The 12,143-nt window shown below is 35.8% G+C and overlaps 1 protein-coding gene and 1 long non-coding RNA gene across 5 annotated transcripts in view; one reads left to right on the top strand and one right to left on the bottom strand.

The window, feature by feature from the left end:
• The window catches only part of SCN9A (sodium voltage-gated channel alpha subunit 9), a 108,890-nt gene that overhangs the window by 28,421 nt on the left and 68,326 nt on the right, over nt 1-12,143 (bottom strand). For all 4 annotated transcript variants that reach the window (XM_008071704.2, XM_021719413.1, XM_021719414.1 and 1 more), the window contains exons 18-19: nt 4,813-4,967; nt 806-979 (exon numbers count right to left, since the gene is read on the bottom strand). In XM_008071704.2, the coding sequence (XP_008069895.1) occupies nt 806-979; nt 4,813-4,967 (329 nt within the window). The remainder of the gene's footprint in view (nt 1-805; nt 980-4,812; nt 4,968-12,143) is intronic.
• LOC103274236 overlaps nt 1-12,143 on the top strand; it is a 120,329-nt gene that overhangs the window by 72,390 nt on the left and 35,796 nt on the right. The gene's annotated exons all lie outside the window — the stretch shown is intronic.

Genomic DNA, 12,143 nt, shown 5'->3' with positions numbered 1-12,143 from the left:
CCATTATATTCCTTGATTTCACCAACTGTTTTAAGTTTTCTTTCCTGATTATCTTAACAAGGAGCCTGTAAAAACATTTTTCCTTGTTAAAAATAATGCATACATTAAAAATTCTTATGCATTTTCTATTATCCAAATCTTCAAAAGTTCTTTGATTTTATTATGTAAAATTATTAATGCCTACTTCACTATTCCATTGCCATTGAAGACACAGTTGTGTCTCCTTTGGTTCAACCTATCATTGTGACTAAGAAATATTTTAAAATTTCATGCCATCTCTTCCCTCGAATACATAGTTAGCTTTAGCTCTACCATTTTTACATAAACTTTAGCTCACTCACTCATCAGACAACTTGATATACCCCTCATCCTCTTTGATATTCTAATTTTATATTGTGAAATATCACTGTTTCATCTCTTTAATCTGTCTCGCTGCTCTTATCTCTTTCCATCCCCTAGTGTTGAATTTTGTTCTTGTTCCTAACAGGAATGATACTAAAATAATGTTGTTGTTGTTGTTGTTGTTGTTTTAAATCACTCTGCTCCAATTTCAGAGAACATTCCAAAGTCAACTATAACCACTAGAATGGTACAGAAGAGAATTTACATTTATTGAAGAATTTCTGTTGCAATATTCCTTGCAGAAGTATTTCCACTGGCTGTATTACTATTTCTAACAAATATAGCCTGAGCATACATGGAGCTAACCAAAATTAAAATATGATAATATACAACATTGGTGAAGCTTTTTCAGAACATTTAGTAAGAATAGATCCTCTTTGAAAATGCATTCAAAAATACCTACATCGACAATTAAGAAATCCAGCCAACACCAGGCATTGGTGAAGTACGTTTTATAACCATATGCTACCCATTTTAGAAGCATTTCCAGGATGAAGATATATGTGAATATCTTGTCAGCATATTCCAGAATAATCTTAATGGTCTTTTTTCTTTCAATATATATGTCTTCAAAAGCCTGTAGAATAATATTAAAATTTCAGTCATGCACAACTTAAAACTTATGATTCATTACACAGCCAGGATAAGTACACTTCTAATGCCAAAACCAGTGAAATCTAATTCTGATGTGGGTAAGTTGACTTTTTCTGGTTTATGACTACTGTGTAACACTTAGTTCTAGCCTTCTCACCAGAGGTCAAGAGAAAGAGTGAAAATGAATGAAATTACTTTTAATCCACCAAAGAATCACAACATCTGGCACCTATAGGGATTTCCACTTTAATCTGACTGCTCTTTTTTCCCCCCATTCAGATTGAATAAATCCTAAAAATTTAAGACTGATCTGAGGGTCTTTTATAAATCCTTCTCATCTAAATTTTCCTTTGAACCCATCAGTAGGATTTGGAGTCACTCTTTCAGCTCTCATGGTTTATGTATCCTGGTGCCTAGCACCATGTCAAGAACCTTTCAGGAGGCAAGAAAGATTTGCTAAATGAATGACTGCAGTAGCTTATTAGGGTCACCCAATATAAAGGATGACTTTTTCCTTTGAATTCTGCATCCACATTTTATCATTCAAAGCTTAAACTTTTAAAAATTATTGTTGTATTCACTCCATGAATATGATACCTTTTAATACTCTCCAAAAAAATTTGACAGACAACAATATTGTGGTCATAGCCACAAGTTCCTTGGCAAATAATTTGTCTGGACTTTCAGAATTCGGCTCACTGAAATACTGAAAATGATTGCTGATCTAAATAGTTCTAAAGTATTAGGATTTTCTCTTCCAGGCTGAAAACTATTTACTTTGTTGGAGGAAATGAAAATCAAAGGACCCGTATCCTTAGTGGCTAACATTGTATTACAAGTCCACAGTCATGTGCTATTTGCAGTCTATTTTAACTTCTACAGTCAATGCTTGAAAAATTATCCTTAGCACTTTTCAGAAACTGTTGGTATGAATATTGAAGAAAACAGAGAAGTTGAGGCAGAGAGAAAGGGAAGACCTACTAAGATGCAAAAGGAAGGTCCCAGCAGCTGACAGAGGGTCTGAAAGTCAGTAGCATTGAAGTGCAGAGGAAGGCTTCCAGCCCTCAGGAATTTCCTGCCCTCTTCTCCATGTTCTGGAGGAACCAGGCAAGCCATCTAAACAGAAACTATGGCAATGACTCCGTTCTTGAAATACAAGGCAAGGAAGGGGCTTAGTCACACAAACACGCAAAAAGAAACCTGTTCCTAGAACTAGGGTGCAGGGTGAGAGCAGAGCTAGCTGCAAATCTTGATGATTAGAATCAACTTCTCTGCCTGAGTATACCTCACTCTGATTGGTCCCAGAGCCTCAAACAGGATTCAGCCCACAGGGGTCTTGGCTTCCAGAACCAATTTTGCGGATGTGGGAACAAGGAGGAAAGGATGACATGTGTGCTCTACTGATTTCAGTTACCACTCATTCACTTCTATGTGAGAAGAGCCACAACACTATGAAAGCATATGTTGAATTTGACTTTTGACTTCAGTTAAGTTACAGCTGTGTCATTTACTATCTTTAGGACATTAGACGACTTTTAATATTGTGCTCGGATTTCTCATTGGTAAAATAAGGAAAACAGTATAATCTCACAAGCTTGTTTAAAAATTAAATGAGAAAATCTAAAAAAAGATTTTGAAAAACAATAAATATATACTAAAAGAGAGCTATTACTTCCCATTTACTTTGTAGACAGATATTTTTAAAGTCTAGCTTAATTGGCAAACTCCCTGAGTACAAACACCAGCTTCTTGAAATATCTTCCCCTTTATTTCTCATATGATTCACTTGAAATCTAGTTTTGAGAATGACCTTCCCAAAATGTCATACTCCTTTTTTAGACATTTTGAACAATTAATTTTTCTTTAAATTTTTTTGTAAGTTCCTCTCAGAAAGTCTCAGTCATGATAAACCTTCGTAGTTATTAGTACAAGATGCTGTAGACACTATCAAGATTTCTACTTGCATGACACCAGGGAAGTAGAATAGTGCTTTTCCTGTTATGCTTTCTGTTTCTCAGAGATGAAACTTGTTATGAGAGGTATCCTTGTGGGGTCCTGAGGGCCCCTGCAGGTTCTTGCCGAGTATGCCAACACTGAAACACCCTGACTGCTCTTTCCCCAGGCCATTTCTCAGGGTTGTGTTTTCATCAAGTAATCTTGGGATAAGATAGTGTTTCTCTCAGGGACAAAGCAAGGTGGCTTACTGCTTTTTATAAAAGGATGGGTTCCCTAAGTTCAGGGTTCCTTGGCTGTGATGTCAACCCACTGTGTGTACGGCATTTATTCATGCCCATATCATGTCCCCATGAGACCTGTAGAAATGGGGAACCAACACAAACATGTTAAAGCTCATGCTATTTTCTGTGAATGAGTAATTAAGTCTTTATCTCTGACCCAGGTACTTCATATCTCTGCCAGCATCCACAGAGCCCTAACAGGTTAACCTATTAGCCCACAAGTACAGTACAATCAAGTCACAGATCCATGAAGACTATCTATAAAGCAATTCATAAAGTTCTTGAGTATTCTGTTTTCAGTACAACTTCCAGTGATCTGTCTAGCTGGATCTTAATGGCTTCTAATGGCTCATCTTTGTTAGTGTCTGAAGGCAAAAAGATGATCAAGAGAAGGTTCAGGAAGCTTGTAACTCTCCCAGATCTCTTTAAACTCTCATAGTAGGTGCTTGTATATGTGCAAGAATAAGAAACTTGTCCCACCTTCATCTTAAAACTACAATGTGTTTTCCTTTATCATAACATGCAAGATGCTTCATGAGCTGACACTACCTATCTTTCTCACAGTACCTCTAGTCACCTATATATGTTTCCTTCCATAACACTCACTACAGTTCAGCAACTTTTAATTTCCTGAACATAGGATGTTGTGTTATGCATCCTCACCATTATACACTTGTTCCCCTCAGCCTGTCTTGCCTAGATGGAAAATTTCTATTCATCTTTTTAGAACTTGTGATGAACCGTTTACCTTTCTGAAATTGCAAGCAGACAATTGTTCTCCTTACTACAGTGCTTTATCACATATACACTACACTTACAAATGCATACCAGGTCTACAGTTACTTGTTTGTATTTCTTCTCCACTGCTCTCTTAGCTTCTTGAGAATAATACTTGGATCTCATTCACCTTTGCGTTGTGGAAGTTGATCATTCAAATGGAATAATTCTTGTCATACCCAACTAAAACACAATCGGTTAAGACAGGAAGAAAAAGCACCTAGGGCATGAAACATTTCTCCAAGAATGTAACTGTTTGCAAGCCCAACTGCTGAAGCTGCTTGTGGTAACCTGAAACCAGTTTCATCTATAGCTTCTGAGATAGCTTGCAGTAACTCTAAGACTAATTTGGCCATCACTGTTGTTCACGAATTGAAACTTGCATCTCCTCAAACTCTTACTAGTGTCAATAAATTTTCTCAATGAGTAATACATAACATTCCTTTTTTTTTGAATAAAATGTCTAGCCTTCTCTTCATTCCTGAGAGAGCACTTTCAGTTTATGCTGTAGACTCTCTCTCCCTGGTTTGCAAACTGATTTTGCCAATAAAGAAAATTCTCTTTTTTACTATCTAGGCATCCCAGTGACTCGTTGGACAATAGCATTCACACTAGTGAGGATAATGCCTAGCATGTAGGAGTGCTCAACAAATATTTACTGAGCTTAAATAAAATGTTGTTCTCGGTACTAGTCATAGGGATTAATACTAGGTAAACTGACTTGCCATGATATTTATAGTTTTTTGGCTCACTTATTAAGGATATTGACTTAGTCAACTTATTGACTAACTTATTCACTTACCAGAGCACCACTGCTGAGAAGGATCATGAGAACAATGAAGCTTTCAAACCAACTGTGTTCAACTATCCTATAGCAGGTTTTCCTGATGTTCCACCAGAATTTTCCTTTCCCTGACTCTATGTTAACTTGGCAGCATGAAAACCTCCGTACACAACCTGGCAAGAAAGACATGCATGCAAAATCTTGTTATTCAAAATAAATTAAATTCTTAGTACATTATTTAACGTAAAACATTCTCTGTGACAATTCCTTAACCAAATGACTTCAACATCTATACCCTCAGTTTTAGATAGATTCAATTTGAATGCTGCCTTTTCTCCCCTTCTAATTCATCATGCTGTTTTCTTAATACTTATAAATTGTTTTCAACTTAGAATGCATTTTCATCTTCTGTAATTTTCTGATTTTTAAAAAATAAATCTTCTCCACAGTGTTTAAATCACTTTTATTTAATGTAGGAATGAATGAATGAATGACCTCAAATCTGAAGATGGAATGAATTGCAGGGCCTTCTTTGCTGACAGATAAATTTTCCTGGGTGTGGATCTATAATTTGAGAGGCTTCCAACTCTTCTGTTAAAAATTTTTCAAAATACACATTTCTAAACAATATTAAGAAAATCAGTGGAAATTTCTGAAATTAAGTTCAAAATAAATTCACCTTGATTAAAGATGCAGATGAAACTGTTTCAAATATTTTAAGTAAAAAACCAAATCTGACTTTGAATTTTAGGTATAAAATACACTGTTATAAAAAAATTGAAGAAAATTCTATTCAAAAATTTTTAGGTTTATTTACTCTTGAATTCATTCATTTTTCCACTAAACCTTTATTAAGTATCTTCTATGTACTCAGTTCTGTATATGATTTCCTCTCCTTAGGGAATTTATTTTTGGTTTTGGTTATGTAGCTAGCCAAGGAAACAAATGATTATAACTATATAAAGCAACTAAAATGACTGATATATAAGGTTCAGTTTGGTAGCTTGGAAAAAGTACATCTAACGTGCTTGTTGGGAAAGAGAGATCAGACTCAGAAAAGAGAGATCAGACTCAGAAAAGAGAGATCAGACTCAGAGGAGGCTTCCTGGAAGAGCCTGAGATGAATCAAAGCACAGTGTCAGCAAAGACAAGTTTGGGTGGAATTCCCGGCAAAAAGGGAAGCAAAAAGTGTCATGCAGAGGAATTAAAACCAGTTCAAAATTGTGATAAAAGTAAAATGCACACAATAGGCAAGGGAGACAGAAGAGGTTAGAGAAATTGGTCAGATTATGGAAGGCATTTATGCACACCTTGAGGAGTTTGGTCTACATCCTAAAGAGGTTGAGGAGTAAGTGAAGGGTTGTAAACAGGGAACGATACAGGCAAATTACAATTTAAATAGATGCCTCCAACAGTGTGTGGAGAATAGAGAGGAGTAGGAGGTTAGGGAAGACCCAGAGCCACAAAACCATCTCAGATTCAGGTTCAGTATCCCTGTCAGGAGAGATAGATTAGGGCAACTCTAGTTAGGAGCTAGAGCAATAACAGATTCAAGACATACTTGTCAGATAAAATTGGCAGAGTTTGGTGACTGATTGGATATGGGATATAAGAGAAAGAGAGGGGCCCAGGATGACTGGGTGAATGTCAGCGGTGAAATGAAGGCCTTAGGGGAAGGAGCTGGTTTGGGAAGTAACGAGTTTGAGATATCTAGGAAACGTTTAAGTACAGATATCCTTAGATATTCAAGGTGTGAATCTGAATCTTAGAGAAAAAAGTCTGGTTATAAAAGAATACATAGTAATCATTTGCACATATGCATCAGCTGAGGTCAGGATTGTTTTTGAGGTCACACAAAAAAACATTTAAGGTGAGGAGAAAAAAAGAGCCAAGTCTAGAATACTGTAGATCAAGACTTTTAAGGGGAATAATTTGATAGAGTGCTGAAATCTGTCCATACAAATTCATGATAGCTCATTGTTAAATTGTCAGAAATTCTTGCTAGTCTGTTGTTAAATGTAGCAATTATTAAAATCAGATTATCTAAACTTAGAATTCAATTACTTACTTCAAGAAAAAATAATAAACACTAAAACCATATCACTTCCTAATTATCTTACCGTGTTTTACAAAACAACTTTAAAATATTTTAATTAATTTTTCAATAATTATCTTTCTGGGCCTCTCACGTTTAGGGCTCCGTTCACCACTCCTCATGAGACTTCTTATTTCTTGATTTCTGCAGCCTCTTGGCTCTCAGTTTACATGTCTCTTCACTCTTAATGTCTCTTTCTCTTTCAAAGTTTTCTCTTCTTTTACTTGCTTGAGTGGTGTGCAGGTAAAGGTGTATCAACTAGTTCTCCAAGGAAAAGAAAGTATGCATACCTATGTAATTTTATCATAAATATTACTGATATAAAGTATGTGTTGCATGCAATTTACAGATAATAATAATTCATACTTTTTAAAAATTGCACATTTCATATATCAGATTGTTTCTCCCAGAATGCTTTTGTTGAAATTTTCCAAACTTTTGTATCTATAGACAACCTATGATTGCAACTAGTGAAACTGTTTTTAAGGCAATTTATGTCTATTCTATCTGGACACTGGAAGTTTGTTATTTTACTGGGCTACTATGCTTCTCTTCTTAACTCCACATTAAGCAAAATCACATTAGTAGACTGAAATCAATCATGAAGGGAATTATTACACTATACAAATCTTCAAATGTTGTAAGTAAAAGCTGCTTGATTTTTCTGGACTTGAAGTGATGGAGAAAATGTTAATAAAACATATAAACAGTAAAAGTATATTGTGTCTATAACCATTACACTGTGACTAACACACAAAAATTGAATAAAATCTTTTCAATGTTCAAACTCTATTATCTAATTTGACAACAAATTTCCCATATTATTGAAATGAGTGAAGTTCTGACATACAGCATCTTCATTTCACTTAATAACATAAATGAAAATACCAACTAACATTCATGTTAAAACTATACTTCTTCATTAGTTGCAATCATAGGTTGTCTATACATACAAAAGCTTGGCAAAATTCAGCAGAAGCATTCTGGGAGAAACAATTTGATATATGAACTGTACAGTTTTTAAAAAGTTGTATGCATTATTATTATCTGTAAATTGCATGCAACACATCCTTTATCCAGTAATATTTATGATAAAATTACATATGTATGCATAGTTTCTTTTCCTTGGAGAACTAGTTGATACACCTTTACCTGCAACTACTAAAGCAAGTAAAAGAAAACTTTGAAAGAGAACGAGACAATAAGAGTGATGAGACATTTACACTGAGAGCCAAGAGTCTGCAGTAAAAGAGAAATCAAGAAGTAAGAAGTCTCATGAGGAGTGAATGGAGTCCTACACATGAGAGGCCCAGAAAGATAATTATTGAAAAATTAAATTAAAATATTTTAAAGTTGATTAAACAACCAGAATGAGTTTGTAGAAAAATAAGTTTTAAAAAGTAACAACAATTAATTCCTCTCATAAAATTTTTGATGAAAAGCCTCATTTTGGATGAAGGTAGGAAGTGGGAGAGTAAGAATGGGCAACACTTCTTTGATACCTATTTCAGAAGTTTTCGTTTTAAGCACTTAAAAAAATAACATACTTTATTACAAAACAATATATTTCATTAAAAAGTTTTGAGGTGGGTACAGTGGCTCACACCTGTAATCCCAGCACTTTGAGTAACCGAGGCAGTAGGATTGCTTCAGCCCAGGAGTTCGAGGCCAGCCTAGGCAACATAGTGAGACCTCATCTCTACAAAAAATAAAAAAAATTAGTCTGGCATGTTGATACAAACCTGTAGTCTCAGTTACTCTGGAGGCTGAGGCAGAAGGGTCTCCTGAACCCCAGAGGTTGAGACTGTCATGAGCCGTGATCATGCCACTGCACTCTAGCCTGGGTAACACAGTGAAACCCTGACTCGAAAAAAATAAAAAAATAAAAAAGAAAGAAAGAAAAGAAAAAAAAGAATTGAGCTTTTCAAGTAAAAACTTCAGATAATCATAAACCGTATTCCCTGAAACAACAAAACTAGAATCCTCTTGATGAGTTACACTTACCAGATGTCTTGTATTGGATTCTTTTTTTTTTTTTTGAGTTGGAGTCTCACTCTGTCGCCCAGACTGGAGTGCAGTGGCCGCTCCCGGCCACCGCAGCCTCGACCTGCTGGGCTCCGCGATCCTCCCGCCTCAGCCTTCCGAGTAGCCGGAACTACAGGCGCGCGCTACCACGCCCGGCTAATTTTTTGATTTTTTGTAGAGATGAGGTCTCGCTGCCCAGGCGGGTCTCGAACCCGCAGGCTCAGGCAATCCACTCACCTCAGCCTCCCAAGGCGCGGGATTACAGGCTGAGCCACCGAGCCCGGTTTGTATTGGATTCTTTCAGGTTTCTGAAGTGAAAATAGTGCATTGATCCAGTTGATGTGAAGTACTTCCTAGTTCCTTAGCACTTTAATTTCTACCTCTACAGGAAATGTAGCAACCTATTTTTTTTCCTCTTCCCAAGTCTCTGGTATTTTTACTATCATGTATATTTTATATGTTCCTGTCCTTTCTTTCCAGAAGATTCTAAATTCCAGAAGCTAAAACGGGTGCCTGTAGTACCCATATTTTCTGCTGACCATACTTACTGTATTCCTTTACACAGTTTAATATGCTGTGCATAGTTGATTTTAAAAACAGTCAATCCCTTAAAGAGTTTTATAGTCTTCTAAGCAGTTAGTAATAATTTGAAAGAACATATCTCTGTGAATTTTAGAATTTACACAAAGATTAAGTGAGTAAGAAAAAAAAACCAGGGTGAATGGAAAATTTACCCATGGCTACATTTATCCATTGTTAACTACAGTTAACATTATATTAGACCTGAAAGGATGTATCATCATTGCACCAAAATGATTATCTAATATCTCAGATGCATTTAGTAGAAAAGAACATTTGATAACATGATATGAAATCAGAGTAAAAGGCTAAGGTCAAAAATTAGCTCAGAGTTAATCTCTTTCAGGATAAAAGAAAACATCAGAGAGTGGAAAAAATTTGAGATGGATTATTTTAAAATATTAATAATGCTTGAGACTAGAATTTATCTTAAACTTAAAATCAAAGATTACATGCAGAATAGAATCTATCTACCTCTGGAATAAATTATTGAATTAGAAAATTACTCCTTTGGTTAAGAAGATTCTACTCTCTGGGATTTATCTTTGTTCAGTCTTAAAATTGAAGGGAAGCATTATTCTTATGATTGAGGAACGTAAGAAATAATATAAATTCTAATTAGAAAAAATATGTAAACGTTTGATTGGAGATAAAAGTTCATAAATATTGCCTTCAGAGTTTGTCACACCTCAGAGAGTTTCTCTCTTATTTTGAGGCAGAAGTGCTTAACCGCTATCTGGCTTTTGTGCTAAGGCACATCCCAAGAGATAACCAACCTAGCTGGTTGGCAACATTATCACACTTTCTCTTTAAATGTATTATTAATGAAATGTAAACATAACAGAGAACCTCTCAAACATTTTAATGGGTCCCACTGAGTAAATGCTATTTCTTTTGGGTGGTTTCATTAATTTGCTCCCATGATGCATTACATAAAGTCTATGCTGGGTTTCATCATATAAAACCAATGCTCTCAAAAAAAAAAGAAACCACTGATCTCTTCAAAAGCAGACTACCCATTAATAAAAATATAACAGCACAATCAGTAAATGTAAAAGTTGTTTAAGAAAACAAACTTAGCTGGGCTCGGTGGCTCAGCCTGTAATCCTGTGCTTTGGGAGGCTGAGGTAAGTGGATTGCCTGAACCCGCGGGCTTGAGACCCATCTGGGCAACTTGGTGAGACCTCATCTTTACAATAAATCAAAAAATTAGCCGGGCGTGGTAGCGCGCACCTGTAGTTCCAGCTACTTGAAAGGCTGAGGCAGAAGGATCGCCAGAGCCCGGCAGGTCGAGGCTGCGGTGGCCGGGAGCATGCTACTGCGCTCCAGTCTGGGCGACAGAGTGAGACTCCAACTCAAAAAAAAACAACAACAGAAAAAACAAACTTATTATCACTATTTCTTAAAATTTCTTTAATAACATCATAACCAACTCCTTTGTGCCTTTTATTTTTTCTTTTGGAACCAAAAGAAAAAATAAAAGGCACAAAGGAGTTGGTTATGATGTTTTTAAAGTTAAAATTAGTTATTATTTTCAGGAAGTTGATGAACTCAAAACATTTTGGGGGGGGGAGATGAGTTGGGTCTTCCTACCAAGTTAACAGATAGTATATTCTTTTATAGGAATGAGATTATCCTTTTAAACTCTAATCCTGATTATATAATTTGCTAATTACATACTCTAAAAGTGGTGCAACATAAAACCAAGTAGAATCAAAAAGTCACATCATTTTCATAATTATACAGGTTGACAAGATGTAGAATTAAGGATAGTGAAGAACAGTGCAAGATCTGGGAAAGGAGACTGAAGACTTAGATTACAAAGCAATAGGAACAGAACTAAGAAAAGACATGGCATAAGAGGGATGAGACAATGTGAATAAGAGGAACGAGGTTCAATCAATAAAACACATTAGTTGAGTCATAGTAATGAAGTTGAACAGGGTCAACAGATGTGAGACAATGAACAACAAAATCATTTTGGCATTTATCTCCAGTGAAAGCACACTACTCTGGTTTAACTTGTCTTTCATGCTTCCTTTAATTTTTCTGCTACCTTTCGAGTAACAAAATTCTTTGGAGACCAGATGCTGCTGTGAATTGTAATTGGGTTTAGCTCAGTTCTTGTAGACCAATTATGAACTTGTAAGAGTCATTTCCAATATAAGTGAACATGTTCATGATTTTTCATACTGACCATCTCACTCTTCTCAAAGTCTTTATGTTGGGAGACTGTGTATTCCCAGTTTCTGAACACCCCATATCCAATCTGTCAGCAAATTCCTTCAGCTCTAACTTCAAAATACACTCAAAATCTCATACTTGCACCATCCCCAACAATACTAGTCTAAGTTCCCTTCACCTCTTATCTGAATTTTTGTAGCAATCTCTAAGAAACCTCCCAGTTTCTGTCATTGCTAAACACCCATTCACTCTTCAGATTACATGCTGTGAGATTTTAAAATCAGATAGATCCTTATAACATCCTTCAAAGCTCTTATGATCTGGACTCTCCTACATCTCTAACCTCAACTTTTAACAACTCTTCCCATTTCTCCATGTGCTCCATGCATGTCAGCTCCTTGATTTTCCTTAAATATTGTACACATTCTTACCTCAGGGTGTGTGTCTTCGTTACTCTGCCTAAAAT

This window comes from Carlito syrichta, unplaced genomic scaffold, assembly GCF_000164805.1.
Source record: "Carlito syrichta isolate Samal-C Ts95f unplaced genomic scaffold, Tarsius_syrichta-2.0.1 Scaffold314643, whole genome shotgun sequence".
NCBI classification, from domain to species: Eukaryota; Metazoa; Chordata; class Mammalia; order Primates; family Tarsiidae; genus Carlito; species Carlito syrichta.
Note: the sequence above shows the minus strand (reverse complement) of the source record. Positions and strands in the feature narration are given on the sequence as shown.